Source organism: Peromyscus leucopus, chromosome 20 (assembly GCF_004664715.2).
Source record: "Peromyscus leucopus breed LL Stock chromosome 20, UCI_PerLeu_2.1, whole genome shotgun sequence".
Lineage (NCBI taxonomy): Eukaryota > Metazoa > Chordata > Mammalia > Rodentia > Cricetidae > Peromyscus > Peromyscus leucopus.
Window position 1 is genome coordinate 61,559,705 of NC_051080.1, and position 22,996 is coordinate 61,582,700.

General features: G+C 42.0%; 1 protein-coding gene across 4 annotated transcripts in view; it reads left to right on the plus strand.

Moving 5' to 3' along the window:
* Positions 1 to 22,996, plus strand: part of Col14a1 (collagen type XIV alpha 1 chain) — a 198,454-nt gene that overhangs the window by 28,124 nt on the left and 147,334 nt on the right. For all 4 annotated transcript variants that reach the window (XM_028871912.2, XM_028871908.2, XM_028871910.2 and 1 more), the window contains exons 4-5: positions 3,473 to 3,616; positions 8,401 to 8,490. In XM_028871912.2, the coding sequence (XP_028727745.1) occupies positions 3,473 to 3,616; positions 8,401 to 8,490 (234 nt within the window). The remainder of the gene's footprint in view (positions 1 to 3,472; positions 3,617 to 8,400; positions 8,491 to 22,996) is intronic.

Genomic DNA, 22,996 nt, shown 5'->3' on the forward strand with positions numbered 1-22,996 from the left:
ATGGAGACACAGAGAATCAACATTGGATTTCTTGAACACTAATTCTACTTCTGCAATAAGTAATGAGGTCTGGGCAGGTTATTTAGCCTCTTAGGGCTTCAGTTTCTCTTCTGTAGAATGTATGAAACCATTATCACCCTCCCCACGAAAGCTTCCTGAGCATGCACATGGCATTTTCCAGAAGCTTATTTAAAATACAGATTATGAGATCCCAGCCCTAAACTTCTGAATCAATCTGAACTGTAAAAACACCCCAGAAGAATTCCTGTAAAATTGGAGTTTGGGAAGTACTGATTGTGAAGACCAAAGGAAGTAAAGAACACACGTACAGCAGGGGTGCCATAGAGTGGTTGCTAAGGGACCGTCACCACAGGGATGCTCTTCAGGATGCCTCTCAGCTCCCATCCTCACACACAAGTACACAATAACTATCTGGTAACATTGTAACCTCAATGGATCAGTTACTTGCTGCTGTGATAGAATGCCAGACACAAGCAATTCAAGGGAGAAAAGGTTTGTTTTGCCTCCTGGTTTCGGAGGTTGAGTCCGTGGTTACTTTGTCCATCCCAGCAGTGGGCATGTGCCGCAAAGGAGAACTGTTGGCTTCACAGCTGACCTGGAAGCAGAGTGGGAGAGAAAGGCAATGTTGCCACTTAGCTGATTTCTCTTTTTTTTCTCCTTTTATTCTGACCTAGATCCCCAGCTCATAGAATGCTCCTGCCCATATTTAAAGTTTTTTTCCCCTACTCAGTTAATTGTCTAGAGATACAACTGCACAGATGTCTACAGAGCTGCACCTCACCTAGCTCTTTTGTGATCTAGTAATCTTGACAATGATTAACCATGACACCTGTAATACATTTTTTTTTTTTGAGCTGAGGACCAAACCCAGGGTCTTGCACTCGCTAGGCAAGCTCTCTACCACTGAGCTGAACTCCCAACACCTATTTTTTCTTTAAGACAGGGTTTCTCTGTGTAGCTTTGCGCCTTTCCTGGAACTCACTTGGTAGACCAGACTGGCCTTGAACTCACAGAGATCTGCCTGGCTCTGCCTCCTGAGTGCTGGGATTAAAGGCATGCGCCACCACTGCCCAGCTAATACATGTTTTTATAAATAGAATTCAAATAGGTGATGAAGATGGGTATATAAAACTGGACTTCTTTCTGTTAAGGACTATTTCTCAACTGATTTTGTGTTCGCAAGTATGTAATCTTTTACCCATTATTTGATCTAGAATCCTCAAAAACATATAGGTACATTAAACACCTAGTTTCTAGCTTGATCACTAATATTAAGCATTATAGACTCCTTCCAAGTTATTAACTTAAAGAACTGAGGGATTCCCTACGTCAGGTCTTGAAAATACATTCTTAGTCAGTACTTTAATTTTTATAGATTAATTGCTAATTATACTAACTTATAAGTGCCTTATGAGCCAAACCTCAACAAAATCCTCCAATCCCCCCCACCCCCGCGCCCCTAGACAGTGTGCTCAAAAGCTAGATGCCTAACTTTTGTTTAAATATTTCTAATGATAAAAATTGTGAGATAAAATATTTCTTAATGAATATTAGGTTTACTTATCCACTGTTCTTATTACAGCGGCCAAACCCAATCAGTCCATTTAGATACACAAGAATCTATTTGATTAAACACAGCAAATAAAGAAGTTTAATAAATACATTTAACTACAAAACATTCACGGACATTCTAGCACTGTGAACCACTGTCCAAGTCTTTTTATGTCAATCTTTTCCAAAGAATGCTCCATGATGTTCTTTCTCTATTCCTGCATATCATTTCTCTCCTTTTTACTCTGTGTCTGGCTGTGTAGCTGGGTGGCTGGACCCTGAAGTCCTCCTCCTTCCTAGTTTCTTCTTTGATCTTTTTTCTTCCCAGATTTCTCCTTCTATTTATCCTCTCTGCCTGCCAGCCTTGCCTATCCTTTCTCTTGCCTTGCTATCGGCCATTCAGTTCTTTTTTAGACTATCAGGTGTTTTAGACAGGCACAGTAACACAGCTTCACAGAGTGAAACAGTATACCATGAACAAAAGTAACACACCTTAAAATATTCTTTAACTAATGAGTTTCAAATGATAAGGGTTTATGAAACAAAACAACTTAACATCTGGAACACTTAAGAAATTGGCTTTGGTAAGAGGAAACTCAGTTTTGTCCTTCAGCAGCAGGCAGCATGGATAATAGCAAAAACCATTTCAGATCCAGATATTAATTTTATTGGAATTCAATTAAAATTTAAAAATAGTATATGCTACATTTGATTAATTTATACCTTTCTGAGGGCTGTTAGAGGGACAGAAGTTTTGAATTAATTTCCCCTTCATTTCAGATTAATTTCTGCCAGAAATTCTAGGGGGAAAAAAGGTGTTTTGAAACTTTGTATAGACACTCAGTATTTAACCAAAAGCATTTTAAAGAAAGCATTAGATGTCTGTATAGTTTGATGGGGATTTTGAAATTTTTTTTAATGAATCAATCTGACTTAAGTAGCCAGGCAATTAGTACTTCCTTCAGCACCTTGAGGCAGTGATGGCCAGATTTAAGATAATTAAGTTGTTTATGATTCAAGGATGCTTTGTATTACTCCAGGGAGCAGAGGCAAACAATATCAGCATGGCTAACAGCATCCAGCCAGCTCCTTGTGCCCTGTCCATGTCCATCCCCCCACACTTTTAAGAGGCGTTCCTTGTAGCTAGAGTTTTCCTGCCTGGCCCACAGTCAAACTGTATGGCCGTGGCAGGCTTCTTGCTAACTGTTCTTATAGCTTAAATTAATCCATTTCCATAAATCTATACCTTGCCAGGTGGCTCGTGGCTTACTGGTGTCTTTACATGCTGCTTGTCATGGCGGAGGCTGGCAGTGACTCCTTCTGCCTTCCTGTTCTTTCTTTTCTCCTCTCTGTTAGTCCTGACTATACTTCCTGCCTAGCCACTGGCCAATCAGTGTTTTATTTATTGACCAATCAGAGCAACACATTTGCCAGACAGAACATCCCACAGCAGTTCCTCTTCTCTTTGAAGACTATCTGATGTTGAGCATCTGCTTTCTAATCTTATACTGTGGTTTCCCTTAGATAATCAATGTGATAGAGTGCTATGATGAAAGTCTTTTGTAACTGTTTTTTTTTTTTTTTTTTTTTTTTTTTTTTAATCTAACCTGGGCAACCATTTGTTATCTGAAGCAGAAAGGATATGCTGAACATGAGAATGAAAATTACATTCCAGTTAAGCTCTGGGCACACATACATTAGGTGTGTGTATTTCAAGGGGTGTTACCTACAGTCTGATACCTATCAAAGTGTGTTGTGCATTGTAAATCTATACAACCAAAAATTTTAAAACATGTAATGCCTTTGCCTTTTAAAAGTCTTGAATTCTGGTTAATAAAAGTTCTCAGAGCATGCAGTTCCTTACAGCTTTGAATGGACTTACCTTTCTGTTTTATTACAGGGGGAAAAACCAACCAGCTGAACCTGCAGAACGCTGCAACAAAAGCGATCATTCAAGGCCTTCTGCCAGAGCAGAATTACACAGTTCAACTTATTGCCTACAATAAAGACAAAGAAAGCAAGCCGGCTCAAGGCCAGTTCAGAAGTGTGTATTGACAGTCTTTAATTACCACGGGGGGGGGGGGCTTTTGGCTTAAAATACTAGATGTGTGAGGGAGGCTTTTGAGATATTTTGCCTTTTTGACTTCCGAACAAAGACATTTAGTGAGTCTACCTGTCCTCAGGGTCAGATGATATGTTACACTGTTTGAGATTCTCCAATAGTCAGAAAGCTATCGAGAGGTTTTCAGTTTAAGTCAGTCCTGCCTCCCTAGTGATTGATGGCACTCCAGCCTCCCACATCCTAAATTGTTACAGAAGTACCGGAAATGATGTCTCTTAAGGTTGATGAGAAACAGGAAATGAGAGGAGCAGAAGCGGTCCATTGCTTTTGAGTGTCGAAGCTTTGTGATTGATCATTTCAAGAATTGCTCCTGCTGAACAGTAGCGGAAACCCCGGGGCCGTGGGAAGCTTCCCCATTGGCTTCTCCCTCAGAGCACATGAAGAAAAGCTGTTTATGTCCCGCTTGCTCCTCTCTGCGGGCCAGTCGCTTGCTCCTCTCTGTGGGCCAGTCGCTGTGGTCGGCCAGCCTCTTGCAGACAAACTGTGGGAGTGCATTCTGTGACTTAGCTCTTACTGTTATGGGTGGGATATGGGGGCATTTGTTCTGCTCATGTAGAAATAAATTTGTTTGCAGGACCTTCTTTCCCCTTTTGTATTTCGCTGATATTCTTGCTCCCTTATGTGACGGTGCTAAATCTAGCCCGGTCGGTCTCCCTGCCTTGAAAACTTCCATGGTTACATGCTGGAAGGTGGTGGTCATGATAAAGTCTTGGGAGATCTGGATTCTTTTTGAACAAAATCTTTTGATACATAAACAATTTTTTTGGACTTTAAGAGCAGAGAGAACCCTTGTGCTGGTGAATTGATTACTACAGTACTGCTTTGTTGTGGGGTCTTGTGTTGTAGATCAGGCTAGCCTGGAACCCACAATGTAGCCTAGGCTGTCCTGGAACTTGTGAGCCTCCTGCTTTTTTTTTTTTTTAATCTCCAATCCTGGGATTACAGGATTGTAATTTTGACACTCAAAAGAAATGACCCGCTTCTCCTTTTCTCATTTTCTGTTTCTCATTGACCTTAATAGATGTCATTTCTGGTACTTCTGTAACGATTTAGGAGGCAGGAGACTGTGTGCCACTACACCAGGCAGGACAGTTTGTTTCTAACTGATTTTGTTTCTACATGAAGGTAGCATCATTCATTATACTTTCTGTGTGACCTTTGGGCTCAACTTCCACTGAGACTTGTTTTTCAAAATTCAAATGTAACCTGGTGCTGTGGTCTGTTTTGGAACACTTCTAAGCCACCAACTTTTCTCCTTGGAAGTGTGTTCCGCTGGCCTCTGCTTGAATCAGCCTGCCCATCTTAACAGAGGTACAGAAGTGTTCCCCTTCCAGGAACAGATCTGCAGATGGCCATGTTTGAACTATTCTCATTATTTCCTGGAATGCTTTATACCTCTAGCATTTCTTAACACGTTTTTTTCCCCCTCATATTAAACCGACAGATGCATTTTGTTTTAGAAAATGTAAGTGGCCTGGTACATAGCCCAAGTGTGGGTGGAGTAAAAGATGTAGATTTGGAAGTAATCCATAAAGGATAAGATTTTAAATTGTTGGATGACAAAATTATAGGCAGAGATGCAAGGCGATTTTAGTATAGGTCATGTTTCAGGAATGGAAGGAGAAGAGGAATCCAAAGATGAGAATATAAAAGATAGGGTAGTGGAATAGGAAAAAAATTGCAATTACATCTGCAAAAACTGAGAACAAAGATTTTTTTTAAAGAGACAGAGTGCTGATTAAGAATTCAGAGAATGGGGTCTAAAGATGGGATATAAAATTCGATTATTAAACCTAGTAAGAAGAAAGTATCTTAAAATTTTAATTATTATTCCTAGCTCGGAATGAAATCCCTTGGTATCAGAAAGACAAGGAGGGTTTTAAAGACAGGATTGCTAGAATTGAGGTGATAAGCTCTGGGCAGATGACAAATCCAGAATCCTTTTAGCAAAGGCTTCCAAGCCAGTGGACAGGCAGAGGAGGGGTGGCTACGGAGACAGGACTGATGCGACCATCTCCTGGGCAGGACGGCAAGGATGGCTGGAGAAATCAGCTCCCCTATGGAGCTGACCTGCCAATACGTCTGCTCACTTCCTTAAAGCAAATGAAACAATTAAATGACATATCTTGCCATTGACTTTTTTTTTTTTTGCATTTTCACAGGGAATTTTATATGTACAGAAGTTTGACATTGATTGGTGATGACCTTGAAATCTTTGGAAACTTTAGAAGCCAAGCAATGGCAGGCAGAGTGTCAAACATAGAGTACAGTGGGAAATTAAGCTAATGATGCACATGGCTGGCCATGAGTGTACTGAAGGAGTAGGGGTAGTTTTTAGCCTCTGAATGTTGCCTCATTAAAGTGACAAGAGCTACCATCTAACTGTCTGTGGGAGACTATGAATAGAGCCCAGCTCCCACCTTTCCCACATTTTCTAGGGTTCTTAGGAGGAGGAGAGAGTAATAAGAAAATACCAGATAGAAAGAGAATCCTAGCGGACAAGAAGAAAGACAGAAACATAGGCAGGATAGCTTCGGGAGGGCCTGGATCAATACCCAACAACCTCATCCTTTACTGAAAAGGGCTTTTTGTAATATGCCAAGGGGCAAGGCAAAAGACCTCTTCCTTGCAAGATCAAAGCACACCGTACAACCAAGTGTAGACCCTTCCAAACACCTGGTAACCACGCCCGTGGCCAAATCATTATGCAGCCCTGCTGGGTAAAGCAAGCTCAGATGCTCTGACCCTGAGTAATTTGGGCCTTGACAACTATCAAAACTATTTTGTTTCATTTTTATTTATAAAGATTGATTATACATAGTGAGTTTCATTATGACATTTTCATACATGTTCATAATTTTTGTCATATTCTTCATTCCATTACCTTTTAATGTCCCACCCTACTCCCAATGATTGCCTTCCTTATACCTCCTAGACCCCTTCTACTTTTATGTCTTCTCTTCTTTTTCTTCTCTACTTGCAAGTGTTCATTGCAAAGAGTCATTGGTCTGGTTCGGGGCCTCTGGTTTCTGCTCCACTATTGGTGCTAGGCCCTCACTGGAACTCCCCTTGATTATCCTGCTGTTGCCCGGTGTGGTGTGGAAATCCTGCAGCTTTGGATCTGCAGGACAGGTCCCTTCACATGCTCCAGCAGATCACAGATGGGATGGATGTTGGGGTGGGCTAACAAATAACCCCAGTTCTGGACCTGGGTTCGTGCAGGCTTGGTCAGCCTGCCACCCCTCCCTTGTCTTTTCCACAAGGGTGAGTTCTTCTGCATTGCCTTGATGAGTTCACCCCTTGCAGCCATGAGCACAGGACATGGCCCGTTTTCCTTTCATGTCCTCAAGGTAGGCGCTCCCATCCCTACACCTTCAGGGCCAGCTCTACTGTGTTGCCCAGGCTAGTGTAGGGGCCACTTTCCCAAGTGCTGCAGCTGATCAGGGGCACGGCCAGCTCTCCCTCTCTTATGACCTCAGAGCGGCTCTCCCACCTGTCTATGGCATTGATGGAGTGGGGAGGGCAGCTCTCCCCCGCCTACTCCCCCACATGACAGATGAGTAATGGGGACAGCTCTCCCATGCCCACACCATCGGGCTGGCTCACCCACCTCTCTGCCAATGGGGTTGACTCTATTGTGCTGCCCACTTGAAGTGCAGGGCCTGCTCTCCCAAGTTTTGCAGCTGGTGGTGGGCTAGGGCAGCTCTATGGGTTTTCTTGAGGTGACCTTGACCCCACTGGCTCCTACAAACTTTTATCCCCCTCTTCCACGGGATTCCTCAAACTCTGCCTAAGTTTGGCTGTGGGTCTCTGCATCTATTCCCATCAGTTTCTGGATAAAACCTCTCTGATGGCAGTTGGGATAGACACCAATCTATGAGTAAAGCAGAATATCATCAGGAATCACTTCGTTGACTTTTTTTTTTTTTTTTTTTGCAGTAGTGTTTGGTTCTATCCTAGGTCTCTGGGGTACTCTGCATCTGGGTCCTGGCCCTCATGGGTGAGACTCTCTCTGGGTCTCAAGCTGGGCCAGTCATTGGTTGATCACTCCCATAATTTCTTTGCCATCTTTACTCCAGGACATCTTATAGGCAAGACAAACTGTAGGTCTAAGGGTTGGTGGAGGGTTGGTGTCTCCCAATGTCTCCACCGGAAGTCTTGTCAGGGTACAGGAGATGGCCAGTTCAGGCTCCATATCCCCTATTGCTAGGAGTCTTAGTCCTCATAGGTTCCTGGGAGTTTCCATTGCTCTAGGTTTCTAGCTCATCCAAGAGCTGTCCCTAGATTCCAGTTGTCTCTCCCAGTGCTCTCTCCCTCCATCCTTCCCTCCCCTGATCCCTCCTCTTCCCATCCTCACCCCACATTCACACTCCTCCCCAAGTCCACCAGGGATGCCTATTCTGTTTTCCCTTCCCAAGGACATCCCCATGTGTTCCCCCTTGAGCCCTCCTGTTACTCTGCTTCTGAGTCTGTGGATTGTAGCATGGTTTTCCTTTACTTTACGGCTAACAGTCGCTTATGCGTGAGGACATTAGTCTTCCTGGGTCTGGGTTACCTCACTCAGGATGATAGTTCCATCCATTTGCCAGCAAAGTTCACGATGTCATTGTTTTTAATAGCTGAGTAGTACTTCATTGTGTAAATGCACCACATTTTCTTTTCTTTTCAAATTAAAACATTAACACAACTCTTTCTTTTTCTTCCAGTTAAAGATTTAGAGAAAAGAAAGGATCCAACAAAGCCCAGAGTGAAGGCTGTGGACAAAGGAAACGGAAGTAAACCAACCTCACCAGAAGGTTAGATATTTATGTGTTGAACTCACTTTGGGCATGGCTGGCTTAATTGTACAGACAAAACACACATAGTTTTGGGCATATCAGCAGAGCCATACAATCTGTTATGAAAATTGCCATTGGCTCTTTCCTTCCCAATGGCTGTCAGCAATCGGTTGGGGGTTCTTCCATTTACCTTTCTACAACTAAACCTAAACGAGCATACACATGAACGCTGTCCTGTCATATTCCTCATTGTGTCTATCGCTTCTTCACGTTAGAGACTTCCCTTGTAGATCCTTAGAGCATAGTAAACTGTCTATTCCGCTTTGTTCTCATTTGGGCCCTTCCTCCACTGTGTTATGTATTTTTTAAAACTATCCAAATACTGCTCACACTGTAGCCCGTATTTTGATGTATAGCATTAATAGTTTATAATTTCCACTGGGTTGTCTTCTTTAATCCATGACTTACTTCAAATAAGTTATTAATTTTAAACATGTGGTGATCTTAAACATAGTCATTTATTATTAGTATCTGACTTTATTGCACTATGTTCAGAGCATGTGGGATGCAGGGATATTTTTAAAAATCTGTTGAGATATTTTATTACTTAAATATGGCCAATGGTTAGATTCATTCCACATGTCCTTGAGAAAAATATGTTTTAATTTCCCTCACTAATTTTTGTCCACTTCTGTTTGAAACTGGTTATTTTAAATATTTGTAATTCTGGTGACATATAAATGAGAGTTAAATTTTCTAGGGAAAATTTACTTTTGTTATTCATAATGACCCCTTTTATCACTAGTCATTCAATATTTGTCTCAAAGTCCAAATGTCTAAAACAATGTAGTTATACCCTCTTTAGGGTGTAGTGTTCACAAAACAATCCATTCTTGCTGTCACTGTATTTGTGTTCCCAGGTTTATACTGAGGAATCTTATGGAGAGGATTGAGTGACATTTGACTATCCTATCTTACAACTGTTATATATATTTATAACTGTGACGATGTAAATTTGCTGAAATTACTGACAATTTTGGACTCATCATTTATTTCTTTGCTTTGTATTACTTCACATTGTTCATGTTCTTTTCCCTCTATTTACAGTTTCTGTTCTCTTTATAATTGTTTTACCCTTCTACTGGTCTGGAAAGTGTTCATTCTTTTGTATTTCTTTGATACGATTGTATTAAGATTTACCATGCATATGAAACTTAACAATGTCTACAAGTATGATAGCTTTAGCATATCTCAACAATCCTTATAATGAATTCAGGGTAGCACACTGTTTTCTGTCTACCAACTATGTCTCCTCCTTTGCCTTGTTACGTCTTGTGTTTTATCTCATGCCAGTTTCACATAGCTCGTTTAAACCTGCGTTTTTATGTCTATCACTTCCAAGTGAGAAACATGAGTCTCAGTATCCTAAGTTTTTCTGTTTATGTGTGCAGCCTTAGAAATCATTTCAGAGTTGCTCATCTGTGCATACTACAAGACGGGCAGAGTAGACACACAGTCTGTTCACTAACATTTGATATTTGCTTTTAGTGTATGATATAGAAATGGAGATTCAAAAAGATCTAGGAACCAGGCCTGATTTCACAGATCAGTAATTCCAAATACTCTGGAAGCTGAGGCAGGAGGATTGCAAGCTCACACTTGCCTGGGTTGCATCATGAGTAAAGGCAAACCTGGGTAATGTAGTGAGACATTGTCTCAAAATAAAGAGCTATAACACAAAGCGGGGGGGTGGGTGGGATGTAGCTCAGGGACAGCGTGCTTGCCCAGGATGAGGTTAAGCTTGAATTAGTGCTTTTATTCACTATTTGCTATGTTTTGCCATTCATTTTTAACATAGGTTAACTTGAGTATGAAAAATATTGATGTGACTCATTATTAAAAGCCAAAAGTTAAATAAAGGGCAATAAAAAAGTATCCTTCCTTCCTTCTTTACTCAGGCTAAGGACCTAAAGAACCAAAGTCTCTCTTTTCCTTGTGTTTTTTGGGATGGGGTGGGGACAGTGCTGGGAATTGAACCCACCCAGGACGTTGAGCATGCCTGGTGTATATTTTACTACTATGTGACATCCTGAACTCCTAGTCCATCAGTTTCTGACTTATTCATTTCTGTTTCTTTTTGTTAAAGTACATTCATTAGCATTTTAATGTGGTATTTTTTAAGTTCTCAGTTAATATTTGGATCAGCATTCTTTGCCTGTTTATGCTTAGAGAATATATGTGATAAAAAAAATCTATGGATTCATGTGGCTTCAGAATTTATTAGTTTTAGCTGTATATTACTAAATAGTCCTACCTTCTCTATTCTTTGCCTTAAATACCTTTCTCTTGACCTTCAAAAACCTAGGACTGAGTGACATGAATGAAAAACAAAGAAGAAAATAATACAGAATTGAAGGTGATAGGGTCATATGTTCTGAGGCTGTATAGTCCACACTGCGTGTATTCCCTTGGGGATATATTCATGGGGGACTTTCCTGAATCCATGGTCAGGGAGCTTTGTTGCTGTGATCAGGACCTGTGTGGGGGCTAGGACTCACAGGAGACTCGGAGAGGGGAAATGGAATTATTTTCAAGTGAGGTGTGTACAGAGGCTGTGAGGACTCTCTGAAGACACAGACTATAGAACTGTCTTATGAACTCCGGCTGGGTGTGGAATGGATGCCAGAGACCCTAGAGGTCCCAGTGCTTCAGGGAGGTGGAGGCAGAAAGAGCTGAAAGTCTGAGACCACCTTAGGTTACATAATGAGTTCCAGGTCAGTGTGGGCTTATGGGGTGAGAAAAATAAAAGTGCGGCTTATGAAGAAGAAGAAAAGGAAGTAGGTTATAACAATGCAGGCCAGCTTTAGGGCTCCCAGGAGGAAAAATGTGAGGGGAGGCCACTAACCACTCAGAGTTCCTCCCAGGACTTAGCATACACCCCTCCCAGGATGAGATAGTCCTATGATTCACATCAAACTATGTTGTTCATTGTTTCCCCCTACAATCTATAGTCTTCTGCTATGAGTGTTTATACTGTGAGTAGTGTAGAAACAGTCAGTCCTACTTCACATATGTCAAAATTTTAACTTAAATGAGAGGAGCTCGAATGTTTAGCTGAAACTTCTGTGCTGTGAAATAGTTACTTATTTTTAATACACTGTACATGTTTCTTCAATACTCAAAAGCTAGCTTGCAAACAAAAGTGGTATTTGCCTTTGAGCACAGTGTTGGCACGTTGACATGAATGGTTATTTCCCTACTGGCTGTCCAAACAGCTTTCTCTAGTTATTTTTGGCATTTTTGCATAAAAAACGCAGAACCAGATTGGAAAAGATTATGGGCCAGATAGGAAAAGAAGCATAAGGTTTCTTTCTTTTCTGCTAATGGATTTTTTTCAATTAAACCCATCAAGCCTCTCTTTTTCTACCCATGTACTAATGGGACTTGACCCTGTTAGCTTCTGGTATCAGGTGAGGTCAAGTACTTTCACATGGAATTGCCTTAGACAGCCCTCCATTTTTCTTGTTCTCTGCTGTAAGGAGACTAGACATTTATTATTTTTTTCTTCCATACAACAGAGCTCTGATTTTCCAAGGAAAAAAACCCTAAAAACATAAGATGGGGTTGTTCTTCTTTCCAAAATAACAATACTCAACTCAGTCCTCTGCTATTTTTCTTCAATGTTTTATTGGGGCACAGCTTTGCTCATTCCTGACATATTGTCTGTGGCTGCTCTCCCATAATATCAGAGTTGAAGTGTTCCAGAAGAGATCATATGGCCAGCAAAGACTCAAGTATTTTGGCCTCTTCAGAATACAGTTGTTGATTTTTGCCTTAGAATGTTTAAAACTCTCAGATGTGTTGGGACTGAATCCCCCAATAAATTGGCTCCTTTTCTGAGGACATTTGGCCTGTTCTGTTATTTCCAATCAGAACTGCTTAGGATGTAGTAATCTCCTTTATGAATCTGCAAAAGATTCCATTTCTTCTATGTCCACATTTTCTTTTCTTTTAAACTGGAAATATGAGAACTCCTGTGTTAGTTGTGAAGATTGAATGAATTAAAGTAAGTTAAATACTTAGAACACAGTGAGTGCTACTTAAGCATTTATTATAAATATTTGAATGCTTGAAGCTGAGCATGGTGGTACAAGCCTGTAATCCCAACACACAGAAAGGATAAATTTGAGGCCAGTCTGGTTTACATAGTGAATTCCAGGGCAACCTGGACTATAAGTTGAGATGTCTTGTTTAAAGAAACAAACAAACAAACACAATAATAAAATAAAATAAACAAGACCCTCCCAATACTAGAAAGTATACTTATAGATAAATCAATCAATCAATCAATCAGTCAGTCAGTCAGTCTGTCTGTCTGTCTGTCTGTCTGTCTGCCTGCCTGCCTGCCTGCCTGCCTGTCTGTCTGTCTATCTCTGACAAAGTCTTGTACACTTGAGGCTAGTCTCAAACTTGCTGAAGCTGGTCTTGAACTCCTGATCTTCCTACCTCTAACTCCCCAGGGCTGGGATTATAAGTGTTTCATATTTGACTAAGAGGCCTCTCTTTTATGTCGATTTGACAGTGACTGCATAGATAAGATTTGATATTGATCCTCTAGTGGGGCAAGCACTGAGTTAGCTACTGGGATGAACTGATGAACATGGTTGGTAGATGTCTATCCTCATGGAGCCTATGTAGCTCAGTGCAGCTCAGCACAGGTATCCAATGGCATCTCTAAATGAGGAATCAACTCCGAATTATGCATAATAATTATGTTTGAGTGTAGTTAGGTCTTATGATGGTACTCAGGGCATATTTTCCCTCCTCCTCCTTCTCCTCCTCCACCTTCCTCCTCCTCCTCCTTCATCTTCCTCCTCTTTCTCCTCTGTCTTCATTTTCCTCCTCCTCTTCCTTCATTTTTTTGAGACAGGGTTTCTGTGTAGCTCTGGCTGTCTTGGAACTCACTTTGTAAACCAGGCTGACCTCAAAATCAGAGATCCACCTGCCTCTGTCTCCCAAGTGCTGGGATTAAAGGCATGTACCACTAGCACCCTGCCATATTTTCATTTCTTAGCATCACTTTTGACACCTTTATGGTTCTTAACTTATAACGAAGAGACTGATTTAAAAATTACAACCTTTCCCACTAGTTTTCCAGGACTTACACATGCCAAATTCAAGATCGTGGATTGATGTTGGAAACAGTGGGACTATTTGGGATTGAAACGTCAGACAGAGGTCAGAGGACCAGTTAAAACACAGGGATATAGGTGGATTTTTAGGCCAGTTCTGGCTAAATCCTGACTCCATTCCTATAAGTGAGGGGAAAAGTTTGGGGCTGGTCAAAAGTGAAATATTGAGGTTTAGATGTGGACTAGACCATCACATGCAGCAGCAGCAGCAGCAGCAGCAGCAGCAGCAGCAGCAGCAGCAGCAGCAGCAAATATCTTCAGAAATCCTTCAGTGGGCAATTTCATCACTTTTTGAACAGGATAAAATATACTCACACAGCTCTTAAATATCTTTGTATGTGTATGTATTTGTATGGTGTGTGTGTATGTACATATATGTATGAGCATAACCTCCACAGATTACATATGGACATTAGAGGACAGCCTCGTGCACCACTTTTCACCTTGTTTGAGACAGGGGTTCTTGTTCATGTCCGTGTATGCCAGGCTAGGTAGCCAGTGAGCTTCCATGGGTCATTCTGTCTCTGTCTCTTATCTTGGTATGTGAGAGCTGGGGTAACAGATGTGTGCTGTCTACCATGGTGGCTTGACCCGGGTTCTAGGGATTTGAACTCAGGTTCTCTTGCTTGTGTGGCCATGCTATACCCTCTGGGCTGGTTCCCCACTACTGCTTATATAAACTTTGGAGGCAGAGGTCTGTTACCCACTCTGGTTCTTGATACAATTGATGAGTGCAGTTAATAAGAGATACGAGAGGCTGCGGCTGGCACGACCCTGCAAACTGTTTTATAGTAAACGTATACGAATAGGAGGAATATGCTGCCAGTTACTTACACCTTTCATAGTAAACACAAACCAGCAACATCATCATCAATCAGCACTTTCAAATATTATGTCCAGGACTTAAGTATGTGCTGTATTTTATAAGACTGGCCATGTAGTAGGTTTGCATTCACCGGCATCATCACCAACAGACGATTCATGCATGGCACTCACATTCTGATGGTTGTCACCTTACCAGGTGACAGGAATGCTTCGGCACCATCAGAGATATGGGGCCATTGTTGCATATATGGTCAAGTGTGGACTGAATTGTCACCGTGCAGTGCATGCCTGTGTTTCGGTCACTGTGACATCTCAGTCCAGCATTAGTTGCCCTTCTCTTGCTTCCTCGTCTGACTTCGCTTTTTTTTTCTGGGATGGATTTATTCATGGGCAAGCTTCCTGAGGTAATAACAAAGGGCCTTGAGGGTGCTCTTCAAAAGAGTTACATGGAGGGCTGGAGAGATGGCTCAGAGGTTAAGAACACTGGCTGTTCTTCCAGATGTTCTGAGTTCAATTCCCAGCACCCACATGGTGGCTCACAACTGTCTGTAATGAGATCTGGCTCCCTCTTCTGGCCTGCAGGGACACATGCAAACAGAACACTATATACATAATAAATAAATGAATCTTTTAAAAAAAAGTTACATGGTAGCAAGACATTCCAGTGTCATATGAGAGAAGGCCTGGTTAATGCTTTATTCACTCACTCTCGTTTATTCATTCATTCATTCTTTTTATTACTAAGGACCAGACACAGGGACACTAGACAAGCACTCTGTTACTGAACTACACCTTTAGCTCTAGTTATTTGAGAAGCTGTCTCAAGAGGAGTTGTTATGGTCTGCTTAATTCATATGTTCATTCCTGAATGGAGTGCCATGAGCAAGGAGACATGAGAATCTGATTGGCCCCATCGGGATATACAAAGATTGGCTCAAGGTGAACTGAAAAGGAGATGCAGATGTAGCTCAGTAGGTAGAGTGCTTGCTTAGGATTCATGAAGCCCATGGTTCAATCCTTAGCACCTCATAAAACTGGGCATGGGAGTCATGTCTGTTTTCCTGGCACTTCAGAGACAGGGTGATTAGAACTTCGAGGCTATTCCTATCTATGTGAGTTCAAGGCCAGACTGTTTGTTACATGAGACTCTATCTAAAAAAAAAAAAAAAAAAAAAAAAAAAAAAAAAAAAAACTGAAATAAATGGCCTCAGAATGGACTTGGGAACACACACACACACACACACACACACACACACACACACACACACACACACGTTCACTACAGAAAGTTGTATTCTATGATTGTCTCATAAGTACGCCCTCTTAAAGTAAATTGCTTCTTTCACTGTGTTTGTTGCTTTTTCTTGTGACTAAATACTTGACAAGCAGAAACTTAAGGGAGGAGGATTCTATTTTGACTCACTGTCTGAGGAAGGAGGACTATCTTGACTCACTGTCTGAGGGGATACAGGCCATCATGGTGGGGATGCTATGGTAGTAAGTGACTTTATGGCAGTGAGAATATGCAGTAGTTTACTTCTCACACTGTAGTGGATCTAGACACCGAGAGAGGAGAGGAAGCAAGACCAAGCTCTGGTCCTCCAAACTCACTCCCAGTGACTCCCTTTCTCCATTGCATCTCTGCCTCCTAAACTTCCTGAAACTTCCCCAAACTGCAATGATAGTCAGGGACCAAGGAATCAAAGTCAAACAAGTCTTTGGCGGACATTTCTTATGCAATCTTAACAATCACCTCATGGAAGAATTGAAGATTAAAAACAATAGTGTAAACTCCTACAAGGTGTTAAGTTGCCCACTTAGAGCTGCTTTTGCCTTAGATGCCCCTGGCTTCAGGGGAGTGACATTTTCTTTGCAAAACAGTGGATTAACACGTGCATCTTCAGTGGGAATGGGGTAGTCTCCAAAGGGGCAAAATTGGTTTTTGGGGTAGAGGTTGAAGACATGTTTTATTCCTTTTATGTCCTTAGCTTAGATCTACATAAGCATACAAACAGATACACAGGGCATGACATCAACATTTCATGAGGAGTCAATTAGGTGAAAGTGTGTCTGGAAGGTCTTCTCATGGGAAGATGATTTTAAAGGGTTAGGAGACACTGGCCTAGTAAAACCAGTGTGCCATAGAGAGGCTCCCCTATCATGTCAGCCCCTCTGTCTCCCGTTTGCTCTCTGCGCTCTCCACAACATGCTGTTGAAATACAGAGCAACCGCAAAGCATGTGAGTCCAACACAAGGCAGTCAATACTTCTTACACTTGAGTAGCCAGGCTCACCAAGACATCAGACGACCAGCAGCTTGCCAGCCTGAACTCTGGGAGAGGAAACAGGAACATTATTGCATCGGTAGTTTTCTTAAAATTTAATTTTTCTTTCTCACTGTCTTTGTTATTGGCGCCAGTATGGCTCAGATAGCACACAAGACTTGAGGTCAAATAGTCCCTGAAATATCAGCCTCCCCTGCTTCCTAGTTGTGCAGTCTTAGACTAACCCGCTGAGCTCCAACTTCCCCGTTCCACAAAGAAATACTCACTACTAGCATGTAGAGCTGCAGAGGACAGCCCGTTCTATCACGCCTGTCATGTCTGCCTCATATTAGGCTCTTAAGGGAACTGTGTTTCCATTCCTGCCCCCTCTCCTCTCTCCACTCCCCCCTCTGTTTGTGTGCGTGTTCTTTTTCAAAAGAAAATATAGTCATCCCTCAGTATCCATGAAGACAGACTCTTTTTTTTCCATTTTTCTTTATTAAGAAATTTTCTACTCACTCCACATACTATCCACAACCCCCTCCGCCCTCCTCCCACCCCCAGCCCTCTTTCCCAAGCCACCCCATATCCCCACATCCCCCAAATCGAGGTCTCCCATGCAAAGCCCAGCACACTGAGCCTAGGCAGGTCCAAGCCCCTTCCCACTGCACCAAGGCTGTGCAAGGTGTCACATCACAGGCACCGGGCTCCAGAAGCCTGCCCATAGACCAGGGACAGATCCCGATCCCCCTGCCTGGGTGTCCCCCAAACAGTTTGAGCCAAACAGCCGTCCTCCGTATCCAGAGGGCCTACTCCAGTCCCATGGGGGCTTCACAGCCACCAGTCCACAGTTCATGGGCTTCCACTAGTGTGGCCAGAAGACAGACTCTTAAGAGCCCTCACGAATACCCAAACTTCAAGATGCTAAAGTGCCTTACATAAAAAAGTTTTTATCTTTTATCTTTTTCCTTTTTTTTTCCAGAGCTGAGGACCGAACCCAGGGCTTTGTGCTTGCTAGGCAAGCGCTCTACCACTGAGCTAAATCCCCAACCCCCATAAATAAGTTTTTAAAAATGATCTTGCATGGGCATATAATACATACCTCCTCCCATGTTCTTCAGCTCATCTCTGAACTGGTCACAGTACCCAATGGACTAAAGTAATAGAAACAGTTGTTACATTGTACTATCAAGGGAAAAGGAGAAAGGTATCCATGTTCAGTACAGATGCAATTTTTAAAGTACTTTCAATGCACGGGTGGTTGAACCTGTAGCTGCAGATTTGTTTCTTTAGGAGGCTGAGCATATCGGCAACACTGACTGTATTAGTGTCTCATGGATCTTCAAGAACTATCTGAGGCATAGTTGTCTTGTTTTGGACTTAGGAAAGAGGTTCTGAATCCCTGGAAGAAAAATGAGAGAGAGACCACGCTTATTAAAAGATCTTTAAATGTAGCAGAAAGAAAAAAAAAATCCTTTCCCCATTGATGCCAGGGGTTATAGATTTTAGGCTTCTGAAAAACAGGAGGCACAATACACCAGTCAGAAAGTAACCACCGATCCCTCACAAAGCACACTCTATTTAGTTGTTCCTTAGATGGATCCTAATGCACCAAGACCACATGGGACTGGACTTCTAGTGTTAGATCTCCAGTTTTCTCATTCCTCCTTTACTGCCCTTGATAATCTAACAAATTCTAGACACCTTTCCCTCCCCTTTGTTCTCCAGCAAAAGTTACCATTTTCAACCTGTGACTTCTACAGTCGTAAGAATTCTTAGCTGCATCCCAAGTAAAGTTTCAAATTTCCACATTTGCAAAGTTGTAATATTTAAATAAATCAGCTGCTTTGTTGCTATGAGTACTGTTAGTGACGCTGGCAGTGTCCGTCTCTCTCTAGAATGGGGGGACCCCTCTGATCAGTACCTAAATTCTTGTCTGAAGTGTGAATCTAATTAATCTTATCAATAAAAACCAGGAACCTGATATCGGGATAAAAACCTGAAAGATCAGAGAAACAGGATAGCAGCCACAGTCACTTCCTTCCAATCCTCCAGTCCAAAAGGGCCGAGATCTGTCTCCGCCCTGCCTTATCACTTCCTGTTTCCTCTCTATACAGACCTCCAGAATTCTGTGGTTAACTAGTAGCTAGTTCCGCCCTCTGACTCCAAGCAAGCCTTGTTTGTCAGAACACAAAATATCACACAACACTTGTCTAAGAATATTCTAGAACTCCTTGTCTCTGTCCCTGAAGAGTTTAATTGTTGCTATCAAAAGGAGCAGGTGCTTTGGACTTAAAGTTGTTGGGTTCTATTTTTTATTAGTAAATTAGTCACAGAGGTGGCTGAGCTGCTGAGTTCATAAACATTCACTTAGAACAACTAAGGTAAGCCTACAGCCAGATATTCAGCAAAATAATCTGTACAGTTACATACTTTAGGAAGAGTTGAAAACAAATACGACTGTTATACATTGGCTCTAATGAGAAAATTTTATCTGCAAACAGAGCTGATAAGACAAAATAGCCTTTCTTGAGTCACTGTTGAGAAAACCAGGAAGTAACCAGGGATCTATACAAACAAAACTTTAAAACTGACTCCGTACAAAAGTTGTTAGGAAGAGCCATGTGTTTTCACAGGAATGCTAACCTATTTTAGATATCTTGATTTTTGGCAGGTTCACTTTTGAGAAGGTAGATAAGGCGTGTGTGTGTGTGTGTGTGTGTGTGTGTGTGTGTGTGTGTGTGTGTGTATGAAAAGTGAGTGGGTAAAATATGGGCGTTGTTGAGGGGAAGAATAATAAGTGTATTGGCATGAAGTGAGGACTAAATACGGACAGGTCAAGAGTAGCAGAGTTGAGTAAAGCTTTGAAAAATCACAGTGAACAGTTCAGCTCAGTTTTGTGGGCTGGGGAGGGAGCAGTAATCTTAGAATTTATCACTGGAAATTATTGGGCAACCAGGTAGTTAGGCCATAGAGAAGGTGGTTGAGGCTCCTCACGTATTCCATCTGTTTTCTTTTCTAGAAAAAATTTTTAGACACAATTTTACTATGTAACCCAGGCTGGTCTTCAACTGATGAGACTACTCCTGCTTCAGTTTCTTACATTCTGTGGTGACAGCTAAGTATCACCATGCCTAGTTCATCTGCTTTAGTTCATAGAGATATTGCTGCTCCCCTAAGCAGACATCCTGTCTATAATTGAGTTGAAATCCGTCACCCATAGTCCCCTGTGGGCATACAGAAACTTCTAATCCCCCTTCCAGGTTGACAGCCCTTTAAATATGGAAGCAGCTGTCTTCTCCCAGGCCCTTGGAGCAGAGGAGAAATGTGACGATGGTGCTGTTTATAGGTCTGTCAGTTATTGTTATGACTCAGAGCTCTGAGTGACAGCTGAAATGTTCTCTTGGCTGGTGTGCAGCGACTGGGCTTCACATTCCTGGAAGCTGTTTCGGTATTCTGACTGCAGGTCGACTGTAGGACACACGCCTATGGATTTGATCTCCTGCTATGTGTAATTCCACAGCTTGGCAATCGTTGCCTCTTCCCCTCCCTCCATCCCTCTCTGTCTCCCTCCGTTTTTTTTCTTTTGTGGTAGTGTTTGAAGTGCATTTGGCTAAGCAGCCCAGGCTTTGTAGTCAGCCCTACCTTTAAATTTAGACTTTGCATTTTCTCAGTGTATGGGGAGCAGGCAGAGTTCCTACCCTCTCTAGTTACTCAATCTCTTTTCCATGAAGTGGGAAGAACACTTCTCATATAGGATTGATATTGGCCTTTAATTGAAAAGACGTTTGTAAGGGGTTTATAAGGAATGGGCTTACCAAATCATGGAGGCAATCAGCAAGCTCAGGAGACAAGAACGGTGTAGATTTAGTTCAACTGGAAGACTCGAACTTGTGGTGTCAAATCCAGACCCAAGCCCAGCAAGCTCAAGGTAAGAAAAACTGCTGTCCTGGGGGTCTAAGCAGCTGGCAGGAATTCCCTCTTCTGCTGTCTTTGGCTTTATTCAGGTACTGACATTCAGTAGGTGTTCAGGTGAGGCCACCCTCAGTAGACAGAGCAATCCGCTTTAGTGTTTCACTGAGAAACACTTTCATAGACACATTGAGACTAATGTTTGATCAAATGTGAAGGCCCACAAAGCTCAGTCAGAATTAATGACGTAAAACATAATGGACATAAAGCAATCACTTCTCATTTCTGCATAGTTTTTCTAAAAAGTAAGACATTCCAGGAAGAACTAAGACCAGGTTAGGAAGAGAATATTGGGGTGTGCTGTGCTAGACCACCCATCAAGGATGCTGTGGTGGCCAACTTAATTGTCCATTGATTGGATGGAAGAGTACCTAAGAGCTTACTACAGCACATTATTGGGGATGTCTATGACAGTGATTTCAGAGGAGATAAGGAGAGGGCTCTGACTTCATCAATAGATACATTCCTTGATAGATTTGCAGTATGACGGCATGGTTGGGAGGAGATGGAAGGTAGAAAGTAGAGACAGTGTGGCCTTCAAGGATGCAGGTCACTGGCGCCATCTTGTTCTGGGTTATGTCATGTGTTGACTCTTTCCTACACTCCTATCCTGGCCTCTGTGATGTGAATGACTTGGCCTTGCCATGTCCTCCCCACACAGTCCACTGAGACTGTTAAAACCATGTATGTCAGGTATTTTGTCCAAACAATGAGAAAAGTAACTAGTGCAGATGCCTTAAAAGGGACACCTCCACCAAGACCAGAGAAAATGAGAACTGACTTTACTCTGGCTCAAATGAATGCCAGCTAGAGCTGAAACATCCTTGCTCCATCCCCATGCATGGGCAATTTCCAAAGTTGTCTCCTGTGCATCCACAAACACAATGTCTATGGAACCCGTAGCCTTGTGCATTGGAAAAGGTCAATTAGAAATTCTGGAATCCAGTCCTGCCTCTGATAATGACCATGGAGCCAGTCACTTGTTCTTTATGAATGCCAGCTTGGATTTTTGAACAGTGACGATAATCCTTCCTCTTGGGCATAATGTAAGAATCAAAACGGGCCAATGTGTTCAAAAAAACTTATTGAGCTTTGGGGAAATATAAGATGTTTTTATTCATTTCGAAAGATGTCTCTTCCATGATACAGCTGGAGCCAATGTCTGCTTGGTGACAGTTTTTTAAGAGTTCCTTATCCATTTGATAAGAATTTTCTTTCCCATTGTCCTGGGAAATTTGAACATCATCTCACAGGAGACTTAAGCAAAAAAAAAAAAAAAATCTGTAGCCACAGCTTTTCTTTGGATGCCTCAGATACTGAATGACCTAGCTAGATATTTTTCTAGTGGAGTAAAAGAAAATAATTCAAAGCCACTAAATTAATCCTGGATCCTGATGAAATGATTATGAGGTTTTTTTCTGGCTCTCTAGTAAGTCAGGGTGAGGAAGAATAGTACACACTCCCCTTTTATGTGGAAGTAATTCTGCACAGCCTCCCAGATCGCCGAGTGACTGCAGCCCAGTTTCCTAGTGTCTCTAGTGCTGAAAGTACAGGTTTTGTAAAAACAGAGTCCTTTATTTTTGTTGTTGTTGTTTGAAATAGGGTCTCACAATGCACACCAGTTAGCCTTGAAATCATGATTTTTCTCATCTTAGTCTTCTGAGTGCTGGGGTTTCAGATGTCTACCCTGAAGCCTTGCAAAGAAAGCAGTAAGGTTTAGGAACTGTCTCTCTGTGGACGGAACTGGAAGAGATGTGCTTCAAGGAGCTTTCAGCAATTTATATTTTCATTAGGGTTACATAAGAAGCCCCGAGGGTTCACATTGTTTATATTGGACCTACTATTTTATATTTATTGTAATCATGACTAATTAATAATACTTGTTACTATTTGTCTTGTCATACCTAATTTTTGTAAACTTGACACAACTTGACATACCTGGGAAGAAGGAATCTCAATAGAGGAATTGCTTCTTTGTGTGTCATTTTTGCTTGTCATTTGTTTTCTTGATTCCTGACTGATGTGGGAGGGCCAAGTTCTCTGTTAGCAGTGCTGTCCCTGGGCAGGTGGGCCTGGACTATAGAAGAAAGGTAGTTGAGCAAGCCAAGGCAGAAAGCCAGTAAACAGTGTTCTTCCCTGGTTTCTGCTTCAGGTTCCTGGCCCAAGTTTATGCCTTGCCTTCCTTCAATGATGGACTGGAACCGATTATCTGAAATAAACCCTTTCCCCCTCAAGTTGGTTCTGGTCAGTGTTTCACCCCTGCACCAGTAAG